This window comes from Peromyscus leucopus, chromosome 4 (assembly GCF_004664715.2).
Source record: "Peromyscus leucopus breed LL Stock chromosome 4, UCI_PerLeu_2.1, whole genome shotgun sequence".
Lineage (NCBI taxonomy): Eukaryota > Metazoa > Chordata > Mammalia > Rodentia > Cricetidae > Peromyscus > Peromyscus leucopus.
This window is the reverse complement of record NC_051066.1, coordinates 118,549,940-118,577,587: the sequence shown is the minus strand read 5'-3', so window position 1 is coordinate 118,577,587 and position 27,648 is coordinate 118,549,940. Positions and strand designations below refer to the sequence as shown.

The 27,648-nt window shown below is 38.8% G+C and overlaps 1 protein-coding gene across 1 annotated transcript in view; it reads right to left on the bottom strand.

Annotated features, from left to right (window-relative positions):
- Positions 1–27,648, bottom strand: part of Macrod2 (mono-ADP ribosylhydrolase 2) — a 1,962,999-nt gene that overhangs the window by 92,783 nt on the left and 1,842,568 nt on the right. The window contains exon 14 of the mRNA XM_028884439.2: positions 12,107–12,184. Within this exon, the coding sequence (XP_028740272.1) occupies positions 12,107–12,184 (78 nt within the window). The remainder of the gene's footprint in view (positions 1–12,106; positions 12,185–27,648) is intronic.

The window sequence follows — 27,648 nt, the reverse complement described above, 5'->3', positions numbered from 1 at the left end:
ATATATGTATGTGGGGTGGGTGGGTGTGCATGTGTGTGTGGAGTGGATTGAGACAAACTCAATTATTTCCTCCCAGTTCTATATTCCTTGTCCTCTAGATAGCACAATCTAACCATACACAACTCTTTTTTTTTTTTTTTCTTGAGTGCCCTTCTACATTTTGTCTTTTGGTTAAATCAAAAGCATTCACCATGGTCTTTATGGGCTCATTCACCATTGCCTAAACATTTCTTCTTGCCTTTCAACCCATTCAGTGTGCTCTCCAAACAGCTGAAATGCTCTTTCTTTATAATTTCTTATATAGTAAACTCTTGTTTTTCAAAGTGAAACCACTGATTTGTTTATGCAGACACCAGATACACACACAAAAACACACACATACATATATAAACACACACACATATGCACACACTCACACACATATATATGCACACACACACATATATACATACATACATGCATGCACACATAGGCACACACACACACACACACACACACACACACACACACACAGTCTCAGTCTCCCTAAGCAGGGCCTATTACTTCTTTTTATCTTTTATGAAGGAAAAGTTTTGAAAAGAAACTGCATCCACAAAAGTTGATTGACTGATTAGAACTTCCACTTCAGTGATATGAAGAGGTTTGGAATGTTGAAGGTCCAGAGACTAATTACAATCTCTCTTGGGATATCTTTAGCCCCTTAACTACCTATTCACTATCCATCTCTGTGTCAGACTTCACACCTTGTGACTGACAGATAAAACTCCTTTGGAATGTGTTAACTTAGTTGACCATTAGCTTTCACCTACCCAAAAGCTGCAAATGTCATCAAACAGCATTGGAGGCCTAGAGATGAGAGCTCTCTTCTCTGTGCTCACCCACCTCTGTGATGTTTCCAACCATGAGTTTATTTGGAAAGTGTCTTGATTTACGACTTTCTTTGGTCTCCAAGAAACTGCTTCCATGCTGGATAATGGAATTGAATTTGGGGTAAGCTATATCTGTGTTCCTGGGCTATGGTCACTCATATTTGGCTCCAAAAATAAACTGTCATTTATCTCTTGAAGTGAGAGTTATGTTTTATATAAACACCTTGTTCACAGGATTAATTTTTGTTTGTCTATCACCCTCCTTTCACACTTCAATGCAGTTGTAGCTGTGTTTTCCTCTCTCAGTAGACTGACTGTGCATGTTGCACATCTTCCTTCCCAGCACCTAGCACGAGGCACCAACAATAATTGTCTACTTAGCTAGCCCTCTGTTATAGTACTTGTCAAAGTTTGTGTAGTCATTAGAAACTACAATTTACAGTCAGTACCTTATGCTCCACAGCACTCCACAGACCATATTGTTTCAAAGAATTTTATTTCTAGACCAAGGCTAAATAGATGCTTTATGCAAACCTCAACTTCTCTGGGCCTCAGTTTAATTATTTATGGATGATAAATGACTGTGATGCTAGACAGTCTCCTAGATTCCTCTGTGTCCTGATAGTGACCAGTCTATCTGATGGATACCAGACTTCACTGATAATGGAGGAGCCTGTTCTCTATCTCTGCCGACAGAGACACGACCACCAAATGCACTCTTCACACCAGGTCCTTGTTGGACCCCTTGAGGCATTATGTGTGGTCTGAGCTTCTCTGTACAGTGATGTGGAGAGAGTAGGATGTTGCTGGGGCAGAGGCATTCTGTCTCCCGAGGGTCCCCGTGCTGTGCTGCATTGGTTTCAACCAATGCTGGGATGATCAGGGTTCCATAGAGCTCAGCACTGTTGAGAACATTGGGTCTGTTTGAGAGGGGATGAGAGGCTCTCCGTGAACAGCAGGGTTGCCTTGACCCTCACTGACAAGTTGAAAGGCCATTTCAGTGCTTTAGAGGGATAGCCCCCCCCCCCTCCGCCATGCCTTCTCCATTTGTCTCTACTCTTGGCCAGTTTCACCTGAGTGCATAGTCTATTTTGGCAATAATTTCCTGAATAGAAACCTATACTTTCTTTTGTTTTCCCCCTGAAATGTGGTGTGAAAATTGAAGGTGACATAAAGTCTCTAGCTTTGAAATTCAAGAAGAATCCTGTTTGCTCAACTCACAGGCCACCAGGATCTGACATTCTAAAGACAAGACCTGTGTGAGCTCCTGCACTGCACCCTGCACCCGGCCCCTGTGTTGGGGGCATCTGCTGTGCTCTCAAGCCCTTGGCCCAGTATTTCTTCCGGCTTTCCTGGCCCCATGGGGCCAGCTTTGTTTGTCTTTATATTCAGCGGAGTGGAATCCCCACAGCCCACTGACCTAATCCCCCTGGCCGAGGAGACAAAAGAATATCAAGGTTTTCACAGTTTATGTATATACTTTTTTCATACGGCGAACTCAATCACCCATACTAATGGGAGGGGCATTAGAACAGATAATCCACAAAGCCATTCACTTTTCCTCAGAAATGGATCACATGGTTGTTTCTTGAAGCCTTGGTAATTAAGTTTGGCTCAAGCTAATACTTCAGCTCTGGTTAATTTGCATAAAAATTGGTCTGGAGACATCAGTCGGGAATGAAGCATTTCTAGGGGCGAAACCTAAACTCTCTGTGTAAACGGGCTGTTTGGGGACAAAGGCAACAGCAGTCCAGCTGCATGCTCTGCAGGTGTTTAGATGCTCAGATTTTTCTAAGAATAACGCTTTTGTTTCTTCGACATTTATCTTAAAGAAATAAATTGTGGTTATTTTTTTCAATTTGAAATTTGCTGCTAATATTCAGCATCGAGTTTTTGTCATGTCCATATTCCCCATATTAAAAGCAAACTATACTAACATGAATTTGATTATCCCCTAAACATCCGTGGCTCTCCTTAGGGCCCATAACACCGACTCTTCTAAGGTAAATCACTTGTGAAATAATTTTCTTTTATTAGTTACAACAAATACACTCTGGCTGTGGATACAACACCTACAAGGACTAAGAAGTGTACGTAATTTTACAAAGACAGAGACGGCCACTTTTACTGTTGTGAATTGCTATCTTTCTCACGTGTGTAAATATGCATGTTTAAACAAATATGCAGTTTATATGCATACACCAATTTATCTGTGTAGGTGCATATATGTAAATTTGTAAATACATTGCTGTGGATATCACTCTATATAAATAAAACACTGATGGCCAGTGACCAGGCAGGAAGTATAGGTGGGACAAAGAGAGAGGAGAACTGGGAAACAGAAAAAAGCAGGGAGAGACACTGCAGTCACCGCCAGGACAAGCAGTATGTAAAGACGCCGGTAAGCCACCAGCCATGTGGCAAGGTATAGATTTATAAAAATGGGTTAATTTAAGATAAAAGAACAGTTAGCAAGAAGCCTGCCACGGCCATACAGTTTATAAGTGATATAAGCATCTGAGTGATTATTTTATAAATGGATTGTGGGACTGCGGGGCTTGGGGAACCTGGAGAGAAGCCCTCCAGCAACAAATGGCGCCCAACGGCTCGAGTTTCCACCTTAAACCTGAGAATATTTAATAACCAATTCTAAACAGAGCCAAAACCAGGTTCCTGCTTCTTGTCTCATACGGGCAGCTAGACGCCACAAAACGCAGGTTTGAACACTGGCGCGTTCCTGGTGTGTGTGTTTGACCGGCGTCTGCCAGGAGCACATTAAGCTGTGTGGTAGATTTAGTCTTTACTAGTATTTTTTTTTTTTTAAAAAAAAAAAAAAAAAAAAAGAGGTTTCTGGGCTACACGCTGCTTGATAAAAGCTTAGACCCAGTATTTCTGAGACTTGATGACTCCCAGAGCTGGCGGAAAACGTACCACTGCCATGTTGGTAAGCTAAAGTGGGCGTAGCCAGCAGCCAAAGCGCCTTTTTAGTCTTAAAATGGTGCAGTTTAAAGCAATAGGCTCAAGGTAATATAAAAAATAAGCCACGTAAAGATGGCTACCACACAGAGAATCTGGATTATGTTGTCTTTGATATTCGTAACTAAAGAAAAACATTTGATTGCAAAAGCTGTTGAGTTATGCCAAAATGTATATTTTAAAGGTACCTTGACTTCAAAATTTGGATTTAAGGATATGTTGCTTTGGAAAAGAGGTTCTGCTTTTGTTTCCACAGAAAGCCAGAGGCTGTGGATTTGTTCCAGATTGAGATATATCAGGTTTCACCAGCCAAGACCCCCTGAAAGATCTCCGATGACACCATGGCCCAGATGATCCAACATCCAGAGTGGTTTCAAGGCAACTGGTTCACACAATACAGCTTCACAGACTACCCCATAGGCCTAAAATTTTCTTTGTGTCCCCATAAGATACAGTGCCCCCCTCCAGCAGGAAGTAGTAAGAGATGCTACGCCCAAATTCCCAAATATACCAAGCTGGCTTTAGAGGTGGAATTGGCTCACTCCCCCTCTAAACCCAGACATATTGCTTTAAAAAAAAAATTGTTAAGAGATTCTTGTGTCCCAAATCAGAAGAGCCCTCTGGTGTGGGACAGAGAAAAACCAATATTTTTATTTAAAACAGGTTGATTATAAATGTGATCTCTTTCTAAAAAACAAAAGGGGATATGATATATACAGGTGGATATAGAGATGATAAGATAAAAGGGTAGATTAATGAACATACTTTTAAAGAACAACTTGTTTAAAATGTTTTACATTGGTATAAATTTTAGTTTATTGATACAAACTTGAAGTTAATTTTGTTATACTGTATATATATATATATTTCTATTCTTGTTTGAGGTATTATGTTTATGTAACTCATTTAAAATTATAATGGATAATTAAAAAATAGATTAATAATTAGTCATCTATGATAATCATATCTGTAGCCATGTTAGTTAAGTCTTCTACGTATACATAGATATATTTCAGAGAGATAGGTAATCTTCAAACACTTCATAGACCTAGAGAATATGGCATTTAAATAACTTGAAATTCTGTTGACGTGAGACACAATTGCTCCTGGCTGCACAAATTGATCCCGAGAGAATGTTGGGCTTCTAAGACATTTCCATTTGGGAGTTTGTCTTTTTGGCACAAAATGGCCTACTGGGCAAAGAACTGCCCTTGCCTTGATGGCTGACAGTACAAATATAATGCTGTCCTTTCTGGACAAGCGGGACACAAGGAAAGTGACCACTGTACTCTGCCAAGACAGGGTAAGATGGTCTCTCAGAATTCCTGCTTCTAAAAATGGTCTGTCAGATACTCTAGGCCTGTAGCCAATTTAAATGCACCAACAATGCTGAGAAACATCAGGTGACTGTTCAGGCTGCCAGCTGTCTTGGTCTACTCTTGCAAGGTTCCTGAAAGTTGCTTGCATCCATCTACTATTTCTCAGGTACCATTATGTTCCTTCTCAGGTCTTTGATATGGTTGAAAACTAGATAGTTGATAATTTCCTCAGTTATGATAAAAGATAAGTTAGATATAAAACCTTAAACTCACAAATATAAGATAGATAGGACATCTTTAATATTGTAACTGTAACTCTTGCTCGATAATTGTTTTGTTATATGTAATTTTACCATGTTAAAGTTAAAACCTTCCTTTTTAAAAAAAAAGAAGAAAAGGGGAAGTGCTGTGGATATCACTCTATATAAATAAAACACTGATGGCCAGTGACCAGACAGGAAGTATAGGCGGGACAAAGAGAGAGGAGAACTGGGAAACAGAAAAAAGGGGGAGAGACACTGCAGCCACCGCCAGGACAAGCAGCATGTAAAGACTCTGGTAAGCCACCAGCTACGTGGCAAGGTATAGATTTATAAAAATGGGTCAATTTAAGTTAAAAAACAGTTAACAAAAAGCCTGCCATGGCCATACAGTTTATAAGTGATATAAGCGTCTGAGTGATTATTTTATAAATGGATTGTGGGACTGCAAGGCTTGGGGAACCTGGAGATAAGCCCTCCAGCAACAATACATCTTGTGATCAAAATGAATTTATCCTTTATTTCCTGCATTTTATTTCATATTTTTCTAAAATCATCTACTTTTTCAAAAACCATATTGTGAAAAGAGGTGTAATATTCCATACGATGGACTAATTTTGGGGTGTTTATAACGCTTTTGTGTGTACTATTAAATGCCATATTGTAATGGATACTTTATGAATAAATAGCTCCATATGTTTTAAATAGGTTAAACCAAAATTGTGAGTGGCAAATTGATGGCCTTTGTCTTCCACTAATAGTGAGTGAATGTGTTAAAAAACTGTTTCCACTAACTTCATATATTTTCAATTATTAAAAAAGAGAAGGTAAGATATTCTCATTTTTATGTTCATTTTTTAAAAAAAGTAGCGATAAGGGCATCTTTTCATTTATGACTATTTTACTTCTTACTTAATACAGATGAGTAACTGAGTCTTTTGCTCATTTTCCTCTTGGGCTAATGTTTTTGTTATTTTTGATAGTTTATTTTTCTTATTGATATATGAGCTACTTTTTCTCAAATAAGAATATTATGTGTTAATCATTTAGAAGGGACTATGCTTCCCAGTAGATATTGTTTAGAACCTGAGTTGACCTTTACTCATCATATTAAATTTATATAATCAGATGTAGTAACTAATCTTTTTTTTCTGACATATACGGACATGAGCATACATCCATACATTCCATATATATCCATATATGTCAGTGTTTCTGAACCTGTGGGTGGCAACCCCTTTGGGGATCAAACAACCCTTTCACAGGGGTCACCTAAGACTATCAGAAAACACAGATATTTACATTAAGATTTATAACAGTAGCAAAATTACACTTACAAAATAGCAGCAAAAATAATTTTATGGCTTGAGCTCACCACAACATGAGGAATTGTATTAAAGGATCACAGCATTAGGAAGGTTGAGAACCACTGATAGATGTCTTCATTTTGCAACATCTATAAAATTATGTGTGTGAGCCGGGCGGTGGTGGCGCACGCCTTTAATCCCAGCACTCGGGAGGCAGAGGCAGGCGGATCTCTGTGAGTTCGAGGCCAGCCTGGGCTACCAAGTGAGTTCCAGGAAAAGGTGCAAAGCTACACGGAGAAACCCTGTCTCGAAAAACAAAAAACAAAAAACAAACAAAAAAAAATTATGTGTGTGAAAAACCAAATATACTTTAAGACTATATTGTACAGATGCTTTAGGTTCAAAGCAAAATGAAAAGGAAGGTACAGAAACATACCATATGCCCCCTCCACCCGTTGGAAGCCTCCTCGCCTCCCCAGGGTTTGCTTTCACAGTCTGAGTGGTATATTTGCTGCAACCGTTGGGCTCACACTGGTTTCACCACAGTATTTTCTCCCACTGGGGTTCATTGTGGTATGACACATTTCATCAGATTGGCTACATGTATGGTAACAGATGTTATCTTAGTGTCATTCTGAATATTTTCGGTGTCCTGGGATTCCTCTGTCTCTTCCTAGTCAATCCCCCTACCCCAACCTCCCCCCAGCTCCTAGAAGCCACTGACCTTTACCGATCTTCATGCTTCATCTCGCATGTCCTGTAACTGGACTCACATGGCCCATAATCTTTCCTGATTGGCTTCTTTTACTTAATAATGTGCATTTAAGTTACCTCTCAATCTTTCTATGTATTGTTAGCTCATTCTTTTTAGTGTTGAATAACCTTTGGTTCTTTTATTCTAATATTTTATAGTACTTTTGTATTTCATCTTTACCCTGTCTGGAGCTTTTATGTTGGTGTAAGGATTGAAGTCGGGATTCAGTTTATTTTTTTCCCCAAACATCCAACTAGCTGTCTTAAGGTCACTTCCTGAGTCATTTGTCTTTGAAATGCCAGCCTGCGTGTGTACTTGGTCTTACTTCTAGATGCGTTAGTCTGTTTCATTGATTTGCCCGTCACTTCCTACAGCAGGACTACACTGTTAATCACATTCTAAAAACATCCCCTGTTATTTTTGGTCTATTTGTTCTTTCATTGCTGACCATATTACACCTGCAAATTCCCTGCTGTATTTCCAACAGGTTTTGATTTGTATTATATCTTATCTCACCATCTGACACATGAAGACCCATCACTAAAAGATTTAATGAGGGACTCAAATATTCATCACTGTGAAGTGACCAGTTCTTTCTTCTGTGAGCTTTCTGGCTTATAGGTCCAAAGCCACCTTTCCTGTTCTCATTTGGTGCTTATTTTCACAACTACAGCTTTTCTTTTCCTAATTCCATCCTTTTAAGTCTTTGCAATTTTATCAAACTTAACTAAATTGTTCTGGTTCTTATACTTGATAAAATAACCTAATTTTATGTATGGACTCACACCTATTTGTATTTCTGTCCCCTCATCTGATACAGTGTGCATTAATTGCAAAGTTACTTACATTTATTATTATATGAATTATTGAATACAGTTTCATGTTCATAATGAGTTTGGAGAAAATTAGGAAAGTAAGCTATCTTCTTTTAATTCTACTCAGGCTTCATTATATTTGTGATTCTTGTACAACTGTGCATATATGTGTGTGTGTGTGTGTGTGTGTGTGTGTGTGTGTGTTTTGAGATAGAGACTTGCTTTGTTGTCTAGACTGACATTGAATTTGTAATCTTCAGGTCTCAACCTCCTAGGTAATAGGATTATAGGCACGCACCATCACAATTAATACAGATTTAAAGGATATTCTAAAAGATAATTTATATTCTTAGAAACATAGTCAGGAATTTTTAATTTGAGTGTTACCTCTATGGAAGTTTAGCCTTCCCAATCACTGAAGCTCAATTAACAGCATCAATTCCTTCCTTTAGCATCTTTTATCTGAGCATGGGAAATCACCTTTCCTTCATGCTCCAACTGGTCTCAATCTGCAGGAACACGATCCTTCCAGGACTCTGATCTGCGGCTCTGTCTACTTTAGCTCCCAGGATTCTGTGTCCACTGTGCAGGGAGTCCATGGAGCTCTGCCTGAATCCCTTCCCCCTGGGCCATGGCCTGGAAACCTTCCAAGCAATTATCTGAGACAGAAATCACTTCATTTTCTTACTTTCAGGGGTCATTGAGACATAAAATTCAAACATTCATTAGCACTTTTACTCTCCGTGACATTAGAAAAAGACCTAATAGAGGGAGACACTATTCCTGTCTTCCAAGAGAATAGCAAGACTTATATTTAATTTACCTTCCTCTTAATTTTTTCATACATCTTTGTCTTTCTACCTGGAATCAATATTTTCTAGCCCCTGTGGAACATCTGGTAATCAACAGGACCTCTTTTTATCTCCTGTTAAGTAAACTTAATCAGTTCTTATTCTTGAAACACATTTCCTACAGGGTTTCCAGTTCTTGGTTGAGTATCATTTTGCTCCTTTTCTTGGTATTTCCATTGTATCTATTGGAAAGTCATTTATCGGCAAGGCATTTGTTGGATGACTACTTTTTAGATGTTCTTTTTATCTTTATGTTATGATGGGACTTGTTGTAGATTTATTTCTATGTTTCTGCTTGGAGTGCATGTTTGACCATTTCAGCAATTTCACTGTGATAGGACTAGCTGTGGATTTACTTTTATTTGGTCTGCTTGGAGTTCAAATTTTTTGATGCATTCAGGCTCTTTTATCAATATAAGAAAGTTTCTCACATAATTTCTTCAAATATTGATGCTGATCAATTTGTTCTCTAGTTCAATTCATGATACACTTTACCACTATATAATAAATGACATTTCCCTACTTCAGTGCTTGTCATCTTATTTTCTCTTTACTATTTTTAATTTGGATATCTTCCTCATATCTAACCTATGGTTCACAAACTATCTTTCATATACCCCTAATATACTGTTAGAACATGAATGTGTTCATTTGAGTTAGCAAATGTTTTACTTCCAACTTGTCTTTACTTTCTTACTTTTATTTTCAGCAATTCCCATCCTCAGTTAGAAATTCTAATCTTGCCTTTATTCCTTTATGAGTATTCAGTGTCACTATCTTAAAAAAAATGTCAAGTTATTCATCTTTATTTTATGTTCATTGATGTTTTGCCTTCCTGTATGTCTGTGTTCAGGTGTCGGATCCCTTGGAACTGGAGTTACAGACAGTTCATCATCACACTGGCAGTTGTGAGCTGCCATGTGGGTGATGGGAATTGAACCTGGGTCCTCTGCAGGAGCAGTCAGTGCTCTTAAACATTGAGTCATCTCTCCAGCCCCCAGTATCACTGTCTTATACCTTGTATTTATCAGCAATATTTTCAGTTCATGTAAGCTGACATCTCTCATTTCTGGGACTCTAGCCACCTTGATTACTTTTACCTGTTTGGTTATTTTTTGCATGTAGGTACTAGATACTGTATTTCACAAAATAGTTATAAAAATTGTTTGATGTGGGTAAGGTCCTTTCTGTAATCTAGCTACTATCTCATGTGTGTTTTTCTCTGGTTCTTAGGAGATGTGGAAGTCTGGGCTGGTACTAATTTACTTCGGGGATGAAGGTAATTTGAAAATGAATAGCAGGCTTAAAAAAGCGACCCTTGGCTGGCTCACTGTTCCACCAGTGTTATGTATCCTTGCGCTTTCTACTCACAACACTTGAAAGGGCTGTAAGAGTCCCTCTGCCTTTTTAGCAATGTGACTCCAAATAGTCTTTGCTGAACCAATATGTTTCCTAAGACAAAGGCAGTTTAAATTTTGGACTCCCAATCCAGAGAGTCACCTTCTTTTGGACCTAGCCTGGCAATTCTTTATTGTCTTGTTAACTCTTTAACACCTTTAAACTCTTTCTCACACTCATATGTATATATGTATATCTATCTATCTATCTAATGTTAATACTTATATTACATGTGTAGCTCATATGTAATAAATAGAAACAGGATTACATGAAATATTGAAATATAATATAATCAACGAATATAGTATATGTATATTTTTGTTTAGGTTGTATAGTTGATATTAATGAGAGAAATAACCCAAGTTATTTTGGCTTTAATTACTAAGAGTAGAAATCGTCTGTCACCTTTAAACAATATGTATTTTCAAAGTTAAAAAAGATATTTGGTTATATTGTTTTGCTACTAATTCAAAACTGATCGTTTAAATAATTTTCATATGTTTGATCTGTACTTCACCACACAGAACCTTCCCATTGTGCCTGCCTCAGTTTGAGTTTTGTTTCCCCTTCTGCACTTTTCTTTTCTTTTCTTCTTGTTTTTATTTTTTTGGTTTTTTGAGACAGGGTTTCTCTGTGTAGTTTTGGAGCCTGTCCTGGAACTCAATTTGTAGACCAGGTTGGCCTTGAACTCACAAAGATCAACCTGCCTCTGCCTCTGGAGTGCTGGGATTAAAGGTGTGCGCCCAACACCGCTGGACCTGCACTTAGGTTTTAAACAAGCCTTCGGTTCATTTCTTCAAAAACCATGCCTGGACAGCATATTTTCTAAATATTTTCATCCCCAAGAAACTATTACTTGACTTAAAGCATGAACAATACCTGTACTAGGTGCAGAAATGGAACCTTAAACAGTTCAGTCATTTTGGTTTTTCCTGGCAGTTGGGGCTGGATTCTGGTGATATTGTTTGTACTGCTTTTGTCTTTCTTGTATACTTTACAAGCCTTTCCTAGCCACCAATCTTCAGAAATTACATGAGGCTTTGGAGGTGTCTGTTCTTATTTGAGTTTTCATTACCTTTGCATACAAATATAATGTATACTCTTACATTCTAGGCATAGAAATTGGCTTGCATTAGGAAAACATTTTTCTCTCTATTATTTTCCTACAGTTGCTTTATTTCTGTAAGCTTTTTTACTCTTCTTGGTATTCCAAGGATATGGATATGGAGATTTAGTCTCCTGGGCTTATTCTCCATATGCCTCACATTTATTCTTATTCTTATCATATTCATATTATCATATTCATTTCAATGGTTCCAAAGCTATTGCTTATAGAACCCAGGCAGGTAACAATAAACAATATGAATGATACCAACTTGGTTAAAAATAATGAGTGACAGAGATTGAGGATGGCAACAATATCTCACCAAGATGCCAGTGTAAGGAAATAGTATCAGAATTCTACTTTTTCTAGAAAAATCTCACATTTGACTTTTAATACATAATACTCCTTAATAGGGAAAAAAAAAAAAACTGAAAAAAGACCTCATTACTTACCATTGGGAAGTTCTTGGTCACACACAGAATGATTGGTCACATCACTGTCTTTTATGGTATTGTCATCTTTTGCAGAATCTGCCAACAAACCAACAGCCTTTAGTCATCATTTTCAACTGGGACAGGGGGCCTCTTCTGTTACTCACAGGGCAGATTTACAGTGAAGACAATACACTTTATTATTTCCAACTGTAACCATTAGAGCACTTAAATATTTTTGCCATCAAAGACTGTTTTCTTAAAATACTATCTAAGAAAGCTGCACAAAGCTTCAGAAGCAGAGAAAGTAGTGAAGGTATCTTTGCAACAGACAAGACAGCATAAAGGGGACTTCATGCACCAGGGAAGTCTCAGAAGTCTTTGTGGGAAAGGGACACGAAAGGAGGGCAAAGTAGAGGGGATTAAAGGGATATCTAATTTTTAATGTTCTTAGTGTTTCCAGTATGCTAGTTGTTCACTACGTGAGCCCCAAGTCCCCAGAAAAGTCAGACATTGAATCTTGGAAATCCAGTAGCAAAGTGTGGGAAGACCCTGCTGCTTAAGGTTGCAGTCCACCATGTCAGACAGCTCTCTGAGCTCGGAGCAAAATGGAAGACTTCCTGCTCTCTGCCTGACCTTATTTGGAAGCTGTCCTTGACTTATCTTAAGTGTGACCTTTGACACAGTTTCCTGTAAATGCCCCCTCCCCCATATGATAATTAGGCATTGTGCTCCCATCTGTATGGTGGGACCATGCTGCCAAATGCAAAGGAAGCATACTATGAGCACCTCTTAGGTGATGTCCCAGCTGCTGTCCCTGCCCTATGTATTCCCCTGGATATTCAACTCTGGAATAAAGTTGAACTGTCTCACTGAAGATGACTCATGGAAGTTTATTTCCATTGTACTCACAGCCAAGCCCTGCCTGCCACCTCTGCTCCCTTTGCCTTTGCAGCCTGTTGGCGAAGAGACTATGGGGAAAAGGGAGATCCCAGCAAGCAAGGTCACCCCAAGGTCCCAAAGCAGATGAGAGCAAGGAGGGATAAAAAAACTAATGTCCTATACAAAGTGATTCTCACCCTCTAAGTGCCCTTTTAAATATGGAGTCAGCACATGTCTGCTTTAAAAAGTTTATTACATTTTACTTGTGTGTGTGTGTGTGTGTGTGTGTGTGTGTGTGTGTGTGTATGTGCATGCACACATATGGAGAGCACTAGGGCATGCATGTAGAGATCAATGGACAACTTGTATTATTTCCCTCCTTCTACTCTGTGAGTCTCAAGAATTGAACTCAGGTCATCAGGCTTGGTGCCAGGCATCTTTTCCTGATGGATCTTCTTGCCAGCCCCTACATGCTCAGTTTTCCTGTTAACAGCTTATGCTACAGAACAAATAACAGAGCTCAAAGTATTCTGTAATAAAGAATTCCTGCCAGTCTATAGTGATAGAGCTGTGGAAGACCTTGAAAAAAAGACATTGAAAAGAGCCAATAGATAAGCCAGCAGCAGCCAGAAAGTTGGCCTTTCACTCATTTTGTAAGTATTTGTTGAGTGCTAACTATATGCCAGGTACTGGTCTAGCCTTGGGGACCCAGCAGGGAATAGCTGTCTGCCTTCATGAAGCTTGCAATCTAGTATACCTTTCTTACATAGCCCCAGGGACAGAATTCAAGATACCTAAATATTACTAGCTGATCTTGTCAACCTTTCAGCTAGGGAGAAAACAGGAGCCACCAAACCTATGCCTTAATTCCTGTGAATTGCTTCTTTTCTGGGTTTGTACCTTTAAGCTGAGTACTAAGGCCCCGAGAGCAAAGTCAGATAGGATCTGAAATAAAATTTTCTTTGTTTGCTTCTCTTCCCTGTCTCTCTCTCTTCCATCCTCCCCCGCTTCTCAAAACTGGAAGATAGCTTCAAACGTCATGTTTTTCGATTATTATGAGGAAGCCTGTTTCTCCTACCACAAGCAACGCTTGATGGACAAGTGAGAAACCTAGGTAGTTACGATATGATTCAGCTTTAATAACCAGTGAATCAAGTATACACCGGAGTGTGCAGCTTTAATTAACTGCAAATAATTCCCCAAGGCAAGTGCTTAATCATCTTCAGTGCTTGCCAGTTCTTTCTGAGTTTGACAATAAGTTTAAAAGTCAAAAATTGGAAGCAAAGTTGAGCATAGACACATTTCCCCAAACTGTTAATCTCACGCATGTCAAAATGGTAAAACCAACTCCCTTTAAAATACAATTTTTAATGTTGGAGCTAGCATTGAAGAGATTAAAGAGATACCCTTCCAATGTATTTTTCCACATTAACACCAAGAATAAGCAATGGTTAAAGAAACCATTTGTATCAACATAAGAAAGTGTTTTAGTTTTCTAGTTTATAGGAAATATAACTTGGTAAGTAATTTCACACAACTCTCATTTTTCTCCAACATTAACATATTAAGACTATCTGAGATTCATGTGTATTTAAAGTATGTTAATTTATACAGATAGTAACTACATATTGTACCAAATATTACCCCAAATGTCTATAAGCTTATTTATTTGTTTGTTGGTATTTTTCAGTCAAGTTTTTGATATGGTGACAGGGCTGGAACCTGTGATCCCCCTGCCTCTACCTCCTGAGGACTGAGATTACAGGTTTGCCTCCACGCCCAAGTAAGGAATTTCCTTAATGATGACTTGTTTGGAGTTCATAAGCTTGTAATAGAATGATTTATATAAAGTAGATGAAAAGCACTTGAAAAATTAATCACTAGGCTGTACCAGTTTTTGTAACCCTGAAATATCTACAAGTACATTCTGTGGATGTATGTGATGCGGTGTGTGTGTGTGTGTGTGTGTGTGTGTGTGTGTGTGTGTGTTTATTTGTGTGTTCTTATTTTATTCACCACATTTAACAGCAAGTGAATCACCATTAAGGAAGTATAAGAGCAAAGAGAAAGTCAGGGTTGACAGAGTCTGGCATGGGAAATCCATCAGCACTTTCCAGACCTGCCTTGTGAGACATTCATATCCCTCTACAATGCTGCACTGCTGAGTGGTTTTGGTGTTACAGTCCTTGTTAAAAAAAAAAAAAAATCACTGGCTAGCTGAATCCCATTTACAGCATATCTGCGTCCTTAGTGCTCATTGCAGTCCTAGGTCTTTTGATGTACTCATGGGGGCTGCAGAGGTGCCTAAACAGCAAAGAATTTTTCATCTTATTGCTTCTACCAGGAATCCTCCCTCTGCTGTCTAACATGGGCCAGCTCACAGCTTCCATGGTGGACTTTATAAGCCAGGTGTGGTGGTTAAGGCCTGAAAATCTGGCACTCTGGAAGCTGGGGAAAGAGGAAGAAGCTGTGAGAGAGTTCCAGGCCAGCCTTGGCTGTCCCAAAGCCAAACGGAATTTATAAAAGTGGTGTTGAGAATACTTTTATTTTCCATTTTATTTTTTGTTTTGTTTTATTTTTCAAGACAGGGTTTCTCTGTGTAGCCCTGGCTGTCCTAGAACTTGCTCTATAGACCAGGCTGGCCTTCAACTCATAGAGCTCTCCCTGCATCTGATTCCTGAGTGCTGGGATTAAAGGTGTGCACCATCACTACCTGCATTATTTTTGTTTAAAAACAGGTTTTAGCTATGTAGTCCAGGCATGTCTGTGCTGTCAATCCTCCTGCCTCAGCCTCATTGGTGTTAGGATCATAAGCATGTGTTACTACTCAAAGCTATAACTATATTATGTCCTCTTATAAGTTAGGGGTTAGAAACTATAGCCGGAGGGCCAAAACAGATCATTACCTAATTTTGTGTGACTTTGGTACTATGGATGATTTTTGTGGTTGAAAACAAGATAATGATATGTTATGATAGTTTAGGAAGTATGTGAAATATCAAGTCTCTAAATAAATCTGTGTTGAGACACAGTCATGCTTCCTTATTTGTGCATTGTCAATGCACATTACATTTTATTTTAATTTTGACCTGTTTAAGGCATCAATTTAAAATCACTGAAGCATCTTGTGAACTTACAACTCTACACAACTTTATATAATCTATAAAGTATATCTCAGTGACTCCAGGGTACAACCAACTGTTAATTGCTCAGTTATTTAATGCTGCCAAACAAAGTACAGCACATTATAAATAATAAGGCATACTCTGATTTTAGGTATAAAATATGTGAAAGAAAATACAACTTGGAGATGTTATTTGAGTATATTGATCTATATACACAAATGCATATTTTAAGCGATAATAAAGATTTCATATTAACATGATCCATTTTTTTGCTTTTATTTATTTATTATTATGATTTTTAATTTTATAATTTAATTTAATTTTACATATCGGCCACGGATTCCCTTGTTCTCCCCCCACCCACCTTCCCCCAGTCCATCCCCCATTCCCATCTCCTCCAGGGCAAAGTCCAACCTGGTAGATTCAGTCCAGGCAGGTCCAGTCCCCTCCTCCCAGGCTGAGCCAAGTGTCCCTGTATAAGCCCCAGGTTTCAAATAGCCAACTCATGCACTGAGTACAGGACCCAATCCCATTGCCTGGATACGTCCCAAACAGATCAAGCTAATCAACTGTCTCACTTATCCAGAGGGCCTGATCCAGTTGGGGGCTCCTCAGCTATTGGTTCATAGCTCATGTGTTTCCATTCGTTTGGCTATTTGTCCCTGTGCTTTATCCAACCTTTGTCTCAAAAATTCTCACTCATACAAACCGTCCTCTTTCTTGCCAATTGGACTCCTGGAGGGGGCCTGGCCGTGGATCTCTGCATCCGGTTCCCTCAGTCATTGCATGGGGTTTCTAGCACAACAATTAGGATATTAGGGTGTTTGGCCATCCTGTCACCAGAGTAGGTCAGTTCAGGCTTTCTCTCGACCATTGCCAGTAGTCTATTGTGGGGGTATCTTTGTGGATTTCTGTGGGCCTCTCTAGCACTTTGCTTCTTCCTATTCTCATGGGGTCTTCATTTATCATGGTCTTTTATTCCCTGTTCTCCCTCTCTGTTCTTGATCTAGCTGGGATCTCCCGCTCCCCTAGGCTCTCTTTCCCTCGACGCTTGTCCTTCATTAACCCCCTCACGTCCATGTTGTTCATGTAGATCTCATCCATTTCTCTGTCATTGGGTGATCCCTGTGTCTTTCTTGGGGTCCTGTTTTCTAGGTAGCCTCCTTGGGGTTGTGAGTAGCAGTCTAGTCATCTTTGTTTTACATCTAGTAACCTCCTATGGGACATTTAAGGAATTGCTCAACATCCCTAATTATCAGGGAAATGCAAATCAAAACAACTCTGAGATACCACCTTACGCCTGTCAGAATGGCTAAGATCAAAAACACTGAAGACACCTTATGCTGGAGAGGATGTGGAGCTAGGGGAACTCTCCTCCACTGCTGGTGGGAATGCAAGCTTGTACAACCACTTTGGAAATCAATATGGTGCTTTCTTAGAAAATTGGGAATCAATCTCCCCCAAGATCCAGCTATCCCACTCTTGGGCATATACCCAAGGAATGCTCAATCATACCACAAGGGCACTTGCTCAGCTATGTTCATATCAGCATTGTTTGTAATAGCCAGAACCTGGAAACAACCTAGATGCCCTTCAACTGAAGAATGGATAAATAAAATGTGGTACATATACACAATGGAATACTACTCAGCAGAGAAAAACAATGACATCATGAGGTTTGCAGGCAAATGGATGGATCTAGAAAAAATCATGCTGAGTGAGGTAACCCAGACTCAGAAAAACATGACCCATTCTTAAGTGTACTCTGTTTTAGATGGGCAACTTATCTCTACAAAGCAGGATAAGACCTCTATGCCCATGACAGCATTCACAAATAGCCAGGTAGCGATGGAAGACTGTTTCTACAGAAGTCACTCTTTTAAAACATTGCTTGAATTTCCAGTCTCACAAACTAGCTATACTGGGCTTGATCCTGTATATTTTAAATGACAGGTCCTATTACATCATATTTACTTATGGGTTTTAAATGACAGTGCAGCTTTTCTGCTTGGTTGGACAATAGAAGACACATTTTATATGTATATAAAATTATCCTTCATAACGAGAGGGAAAAAATATACCTAGTTGTTGTGGTCTTATTTGTTGTTTCCCCACCCCTAAACTTATACAATAAAACTGTAACCCATAAAGTGCTGTGGATATTGCTCTATATAAATAAAACACTGATGGCCAGTGACCAGACAGGAAGTATAGGTGGGACAAGGAGAGAGGAGAATTGGGGAAACAGGAAGAAGGACGGAGAGACATTGCAGCCACCGCCAGGACAAGCAGCATGTAAAGACGCCGGTAAGCCACCAGCCATGTGGCAAGGTATAGATTTATAAAAATGGGTTAATTTAAGATATAAGAACAGTTAGCAAGAAGCCTGCCATGGCCATACAGTTTATAAGTAATATAAGCGTCTGAGTGATTATTTTATACGAGGATTGTGGGACTGTGGGGCTTGGTGGAACCTGGAGAGAAGCCCTCCAGCAACAATAAAGTGAGAGTAAAATGAGAGAGGGTTGGCTCAGGAAATTGGGCCAAAAGAGAACTGATAGACACATCTCTCCCAACATGTGCAAATATAGCACAAAGGCTCTCTCTATGGACTAGAAATTGGACACCGGTAGTGGATCAGCCAACCCTTTGATCTTAGACATTCCAACCTCCACAACTACACGAAATGCTTTTGTTTTGTTTAGAAGTTACTTCATTTTTGAAAATCTTCAATAGCCATCTAACCCGGCTAGGAAGCACTGAAGATAGGAACTAGAGAGTGTATTATCCCTCTCCAGGTTCCATAAATCACCCTGGAAAATGGACTTGTATACACTGAGCTCTTCTGGTACCTTGAAGTTGCATTTTTCCTCCGAATTCTATAAATTATCATTTGGCAATGTTAAAATGTAAAATAGTTATTACCCAATTCTCAAATTCAGTCAATATTTTTTTAATAGCAGAAACTAAAATTTATATAGAGATTCTGACTTTCAAAATCTGTAAGGTCAATGTCATATTTAAAATTTTTTTCAAATGCAAATATTAAATCAAATATTTAATCCAAAGGTCTATACATAGATATGCTTTAAGATTAATAAGAATTTTAAAAGTACTTTCATGGGTTTTATTTTTTCTAAATCTCATTTGGAAAGTTGAAAAAGATTTAAAAGAATATTTAAAACTGATTAAAGTGGAATGAGAAATTTCATAAAAGAGAACAATTAAGAAGTAGTCTTGCCGGGCGGTGGTGGCGCACGCCTTTAATCCCAGCACTCGGGAGGCAGAGGCAGGCGGATCTCTGTGAGTTCGAGGCCAGCCTGGGCTACCAAGTGAGTCCCAGGAAAGGCGCAAAGCTACACAGAGAAACCCTGTCTCGAAAAACCAAAAAAAAAAAAAAAAAAAAAAAAAAAAAAGAAGTAGTCTTAAATGATTATTTAATACCATTGCATATTTCTATGTTGAATAAACCTGGGTGGGCTTAAGCTGTGGCAACAAATGATGAATTTTTATACTTTTTTAGTTTTGAATTTCCCTAAAATTATCTATATATCATTTATAAATTAAGTATAAATCCATATAGATACTTGCTCTTAACATGACATCTGTAGACAAATTTCTAAATGGTCCTATTAAATAAAAAACATGGAGCCAAATATAGGGGTGAAAGCCTTAGAGAGATCAAGGAAATAGGGAAAGCCACCAACCAACCTCACCTCACCAACTTTGCAGCTTCCAAATGTGAGTTACTTCCTGTTTTATCCACACCTTTATTGCCTTGCTATTCTGCCCTCTCATAAGCTATCTCAGCCTAGCTACCTCACTTCCTTGTCACTGCCTGTCTGTACAGACCTCCAGGTCTCTAAGGTTGGTACATGGATTAAAGGTGTGTCACCACGCTTGGCTCTGTTCCCTAGTATGGCCTTGAACACACAGAGACCCTGCCTGCTAAGTGATCAGATTAAGGGCGTGTGCTACCTGACTTCTTGTTTACTTAAAATGGCTGGCCTTTCCCCCCTGATCTCCAGGCAAGCTTTATTAAAGCACAAATAAAATATCAACACATTTCAGCACAAATAAAATATCACCACAGACATTCTCTAAGTAAAAATATTCTTAACTTGGAACTCCCTGGATCTACGCTTACAGACCCATCAACCCTCACAGAATGATACATTGAAGGACATGCCAGTTCGTCTTCTTGGAAGGAGAGAGTTTCTATTACATTCCCATAGGGTCTGATGACACAAGAAGGATTAAAAATAGCTATGAATATTCATATTTCAATGTTTATAATGCTGTGGCTTTATAAAAGATTTTTAGCACTGGGTTGCTTTTTTGTTGTTGTTGTTGTTTTAAAGAAATTAAAGAAAAACCTGAGATATATCTAGTAAATGCAGAAGATGACCCAGTTGGGGGCAGGGAAGGGAAGAAAGAAACAAAAACAAAAACAAAACATTTTGTGCCAAATATAACCTTGCAAGACATCTCACTTAAAGCTATTTTCACATCACTTAAAAAAACAAAAAATCTGGCCACAGAGGTGACCACATCTAAGAACGTAAACAGCTTTGGAAATCTGTTAAAGAATCCACCAGTATGACATAGTGACAACAGTTAGTAACACTGTACGGTATATCACTGTCCCTCAGTATCTGCACTTTTCCTTCCCAGAACTTCAGTGTAAGACAACAGATGATTAACTGTCTGTGAAGATACTCTCAGGGCAGGAAGTCTACAAACTGCTTCTGGTAATATTAGGAGCCCTGGACTACCATTAAACTGATGGCAGGCCATCATTTGGGTGTAGAAACTTTAGTAGGTTTCTATTAAATACAAAATAAATGATGGACATGAGAAATGTGTAAATATCTACTCAGAAGAACAAGAGCTTGATGCAGAGGTAACATAGAAATAATCACCTGGCCTTTTGTTGTTGTTGTTGATTCTTCTAAATTGAGTCTATTTGACCAAGCCAAACATTTAGTCTGGCCAGCTCCTTGGAATTTCCTTTTATGAGTAAATGGAGCAATTAGGAAGAAGGTGATTTGCTCTCCATTTGAACAGGGTGCTTGTCCATAGTGAACTAAAGTTTATGCGGTGTTTGTGTTCTCATGGATATGGAAACAGTTACTTATTTATGTAAGAAGGATACACATAACCTTATCCATTTCTCCAGCATTTAGCTATGGATGTGCTGGCAATGGCTGGTCCCAGTGAGGCTAGATACACAAGGATGAACTATATTTACCTGAAATGTATCCAGATCCTCAGACAGGACATGGCTCTGGGTATCAGGAGGCCCAAATGAGCTATAGCTGGTCATTTGTCTTCATTATGCTCTCATTAACTCCCATTAAAAGGTGGCCAATAATTTCTAGAGATTTGGAATTCAGGCTCTAATAGCCTTTGAGGTATGTTAGAAAACTACTGTCATACACAACTAATTTGGTTTCTATTAGGACACACGTTCCAAATACAAGGGAACATACTTAAAACCGTTTGAGCATGCCTTCATTTGAACAGAAATCTTTCTGTATTTGTTATTGAAAAGGTAAGCGAGTTAGAAAATCAATCATTATGATGAATAAATACTAACAGTAGGCTATAAATCTGGACTTAGAACTTTAAATTTTATAGCTCTATGGCAATCCATTCACCTTACAAAATTTCAGTTTCTGAACACAGAAATAGTGTGTTGACCTACATAATCATTTGAAGTTACTTTACAATGCTTTTCTGTGGGTTTAATCAAATTATTGTTCAGACAATACCTCTCTTTGAGCATTCCTAGTGCTGACTCCATCCACCTTCTTCACTAATAAAGTAAGGGTCAATAGTGGCAAGTGCTGTAACATGGCACCAGGGCCACACTCTCCTTCCTTAACTGAGCATCTGGACTAAGAACCATCACAATGCAGAACAGAACAGCTGGATAGAAAGCTGAGAAGGACCACAATGGAAAATAAATGCTTAATTACCCTTTCCATCAAGTTAATTTTTCCCCTTTGGCAATGTAAACAAAGGAAAATCTGCTCCTATTTTTGGTTGCCTGTGATTTGGTTGTTTTAGCATCCTTGACCTCCTTTTTCTGACCTTAACTTTCTCCACCTTGCAAGGTGTCACACTGAAGGCCTTCTTGACATTCTTGGAAAGCAATTCTGGCCAGGCCTCAGGCATGAGATGTAGCCAAGGCTCTCAATGTGAACAGAGTTGGAATTCTGTGGAGTAGCACATTGACCTTATAAATTTATTATACGGCAGTTACAGTCAACAACAGTATATTATTAACTATTGCTCCTTGGTATCTGCAAAGGATGTTTTTCTTCCCAGAGCCCTTCAAATACCAAAATCAAAAGATTGACAATCCATGTATATATCTATAAATATCCTCTCAAATACTTTATCTCTAGATTACTTATAGCACCTAATAAAATACAAACACTACAGAAATAATTGTTATAGTGATTAGGAAGAATGACAAGAAAAGTAAGTTTTCACATATTTAACACATTTTTTCTAACACTTTGACATTGAGTTAGTTGAGTAGGCAGATGCAATATTCACAGATAAAGGAGTCAATTATTTTTGAAATCAATATAAGGGTAGACTGTTTAAGTATTTTCAAAACAAAAGCAAAAATGGTATCTGAGGTTATTTAATGTGATTTCCTTGACTTAGCCATGCTACAAAACAGACATATGCTACGAATTCCTCCAAAGGCCCGTAAGTAAAGGCTTGGTCCCCATCCTGACATTATTGCTAAATATTGGAACCTTCTAGGGAGGGAGGTTTCAGGCCATTGGGAGTGTACTCTTTCTTCCTTTCTTTCTTTCTTTCTTTCTTTCTTTCTTTCTTTCTTTCTTTCTTTCTTTCTTTCTTTCTTTCTTTCTTTCTTTTTTTTTGTTGTTGTTGTTTTGTTTTGTTTTGTTTTTTGAGACAGGGTTTCTCTATGTAGCTTTGCGCCTTTCCTGGAACTCGCTTTGGAGACCAGACTGGCCTTGAACTCACAGAGATCCACCTGATTCTGCTGGGATTAAAGGCATGCGCCACCACCGCCCAGCAGGAGTGTACTCTTAAGGGAAATTATGAGACCCTGATGTTTCCCTTTTTCACTTTTTAAACTGGCAAGAAGTTTGATAAGTATCACATACTCCCAAAATGATGGATTGCCTCACCTTGGTTCAAAAGCAATGATGCCAACTGACCAGGGACTGAAGCTGTGGGAACTAATGAAAACAAAACTCTTTTCTCTTACTAAGTTGATCACCTCAGGTATCTGTTCCACTCACTGAAAGCTGACCACTGCAACACATTCCAGAATTTCACATTGTAATAAAGGCATAAAATCTGTTTGCCAATTAATAAAGAAGTTGATGTTCAAATGTGAGAGAATAGAAAGGATTTATTTACAGTTCCACATAATTTGATCAGATAATAAAAAAGGCTATTGTGATTGTAGTTGCAGGAGGACCCCACCCCTAGAAGAATGATAATGGCTTTTATAGTTAAGTTTGAGTAGTCACAGCCTAGCAGGGGGTCAGTAGTTATCAGCTGTTTTATGTCAATGAGAAATTAAGTCAGTAGAATCTGTGTCCATATTCACAAATGTGTTAACTCTGGTCTCCTATAGTTTCAGTCAGACACTTAAAAGGCAAATGGAGATGTTGTTCATGACCAAAGATTTTCTAGAATTTTCAAAGTCTAATTCATAGCTCACCCTGTTAGATCTCAACTCCCACCAAAATGATGTAAAGTGGTGTTAGGGAACTACAATAAGAATATGGGCAGGGCAGTAGTGGTGTACACCTGCTGGGTGGTGGTGGCTCATGCCTTTAATCCTAGCACTTGGGAGGCAGAGGCAGGCAGATGTAGGTGAGTTCGAGGCCAGCCTGGTCTACAAATCGAGTTCCAGGACCCCCAGGACTGTTACACAGAGAAACCCTGTCTTGAAACACACACACACACACACACACACACACACACACACACACACACACACACACAGAGAGAGAGAGAGAGAGAGAGAGAGAGAGAGAGAGAGAGAGAGAGAATATGGGCATTTGTGGGAGTTGTTAATTCTATGTGAACTTCAAAGAGTTGGACATCTCCAAAAGGAGAGGCACTATTAGGAGGTTGACTTTGTTGGAGTAGGCATGGCCTTGTTGGAGAAAGAGTGTCACTGTGGGGGTGGGCTTGGAAGTCTCCTTTGATCAGGCTCAGTGTGATGCTGAGTTCACTTCCTGTTGCCTATGGATCAAGATGTAGGACTTGATCAGTTCCTTCTCCAGCTCCATGTCTGTCTGCATGCTGGCATGTCTCACCATGATGATAATGGACGAAATCTCTGAATCACTAAGCCACCGCATTAAATGTTTTCTTTTATAAGAATTGCCATGGTCATGGTGTCTCTTCACAGCAATAGAAACCCTAAGACACCAATTTTTTACTATTTTATATAATCCTAGTAGGAAAATGGTAGCAGTAAAGGTCTAAAGCTAGAGTTGTCCTGCTTCACTTCCTCACACTCTTTCCCACTTCTGAGATCTCTTTAGAGATAGAGTCCATAGGATAGAACAAGCTCAGTCTAGCTAGCCGGATGGCAGACTGTGTCTACCAACTCTGATCCTGCTGGACTATACTCAAGATTGCTGCAGATCTAATAGATGAGTTTTCAGAGACTGATGGGAGTGTCAAGGGTTAAGTGCCTGATTGTTGACCCCAAAGGAATCAGAAGTTAAGACTGTAATTTTCTCACTCCCTCTGAGGAACCCCACATTTCTGAGTCAAACATTGCCTTTGATCTCTTCAGCAGCACATTGCTTGCTGATACAGTCCACTGTTAATCTTTTCTTCTCTGCTCCATTTCTTCATGCTTCATCTGTGCTTCTGGTACCACCACCAAGTATACATTGCACATCTTAAGATTAATTATGCAGAACCCAAACCAAGATGGCCTAGATAATCACCAATATTTCTCCTAAGACCTGGTGTCAAAACTGAATTCTTACCTTCTTTTCCTGACTGAATTGTTGTATTATATCATAGTGACTTAAATAGGTAACATAGAGAATAGTGCCTTCCACCTAATCAGCAAAAATGGGGAAGAGGTTGCCATATGCTGTACTATATTACCTTGACATTTGGGATAGGATAAGTTCTGGAACAATATATATAGTTTGGAACATAGCCTTTAAGGAATCTTGACATGAGAGACTCCCATGACAGGGGAGGAATAATCTTCAATTACTAGGAGTTGACTAGCTCTCTGAATGGATGATTGGGAGATAAAGCTGCACAGTCTCTTGGGAGAACTGCTTCACAAACTCCTGCCTTCTGGATGATGGGATAATGAAGTTGCATCTTTACTCCCCAATTCTTTGATCAAGACTTATCAGCATGCATCACTCTTATATAACTCAAATATGTGAATCTAGCAAATATATGATCTAATTTTACATTTATTATCTAAGTATGCATATATAGGTTCTTTAAGTTATTCTAAAGTGCTTTTTACAAATATTATTTTAAGGCATTTGGTATTCTTTTAGATTTATCTTTTAAATTTCTACTTTTATATTCATTTCAAAATATAGAACATTTAGGAAACTTGTATCAGACCAAAAACTGACAAAAAGTTAAAGAGTAGAGCAGGCTGGTCATGCATAATAAAAAAAATTTACTAAATTTTATTTTCAGATATGAGTCTGATTATAGGAAACAATCAGGTGATACTTAGTGTTATAGGAAATGGGTGTATAGAAGTATCTGTATGATGAGGATAGTATTTTTTCAAATAAACTGAGAGAAAAGTATATTAAACACTGGAGGTTGGAAATATATTTCAGGGATAGAATGCTTGTCCTCAAAAGTGCAGGGCCTTGGGTTCAGTTCTCAGTACTAGAAAAAAAAGAGTACTATAAAATGTTATGCTACAAGGACTTTGAGAAAAATACTAATAATTAACTTTAAAATGTGCTATTTTCTACTTTCAAAGTAACATTACTTGAATTTTCTGATAATTTCTAGAAGTTGTGGTCAATTTTCCCAATCCAGTGGCTGGCTGTGCCACTCTGCATCATCTTCCGCAGACTTAGTGGCTTAAAGAACACATATTCACTCTGTACAGTGCTGGACTCTGGGGTAGGGAAGAAGGGAAAACATGGGGGGGGGTGATAGCTAATACTAAAGACCTTGGAAAAGCCAACTGGCAGCCTACTACTCAAGACACTTTCTAAAATTCATACATATATAAGAAGAGTTTTAGTGGAGTTACTTTATAAGGAACAATGCCCCTCTTAGACACCATAAGCTATCCAATAAAGCCCCCATGCCAGAAGTGGGTTGCCTCTTTTAGGAGTTGTTAGTTGGTTCACATAGGGCCCTCAGACATTAACTCCTACTGCTATTAGTCTTGGTTAGGCTCTAGATTAAACTTAATGGTAAGACCCTATTGCAGAAGAGACCAAATACTTGGTCATAGGTCATAGAGAAACCAAAGTGATACTGACTTGGAAGCTTAATTCTTACTGGCTAGCTTTAATAGTGATGGAAGATGCCATGAAAATTATCAGAGGAGACAAGTAACCATCAGTCTTATCAATCAGTGAATCCTATGAGATACAACAATGACTGGCCTGGGAAGACATGTGTATTGGTGAAATGGCCCTATCAATGTTTTGGTAGTAACGAACACTTTCTGATTAGATTCCATAATGTGGAATCCATGCCTGGCACCATTGTTGGTCATGAACTTGTGGCTAGAGAGGTATTAGGTCCTAGGACCTATTATTCTGCTAAATAGACATAATATTAAATTCTTAATATCTTATAGCCATACCCATACCTTGGTGTATCTCCCAGCCCACATCACAGAAGTTTCTTCAGTAGATGGCAATGAACACAGAGATCGATGTGGAGGGTATAAGAGACTGCCGAGTGCTTAGCTGTAAATGAGACATCTATATAGTACTCCCTTCTCCCAAGCCTCAGGGAGCATGGTAGAAGAGGAGGCACAAAGATTCTAAGAGCCAGGGGTGGTAGATGACTACAAATAAACAATATTGTCCAGAAACAATGGGGCAGTTGCACATATGACCTCACAGTGTGGCAAAACAATCACAAAACGTGAACAAAATCGATCTGGACAAAAATCCAAGAATGGGGTAGTGGGGAGGTCATCACAAAGTCCTGTTCTCAGTTAAGGAGCTATTGGCAGTTGATGACTGCTGGCAGAGGAAGAGGCGTTTCTCCTCACGAATGTAGGGCATGAAAGGCTACCTGTGTTTCAGTGCATGGTTCTAAACCCACAGGTATAAAGACAGCACTAAGTCAACTTATTGGGTTTTTAAAAAACAGAACACCTGAAGTTTGGGGGGTGGGAATGGTGGGATAGGGGATTTGTTTAAAACACATTCTAGGCATGAATGAAATTCTCAAGTAAAAAAAAAAAGTGGAGGGAAAAAATGGACTTGGGTACTGCACTGGGTCAAGGCATATTATGTCAGGCATATTAACATGGTCGAGAGATAACCCTAAGGGTAAAATAGTAGCACT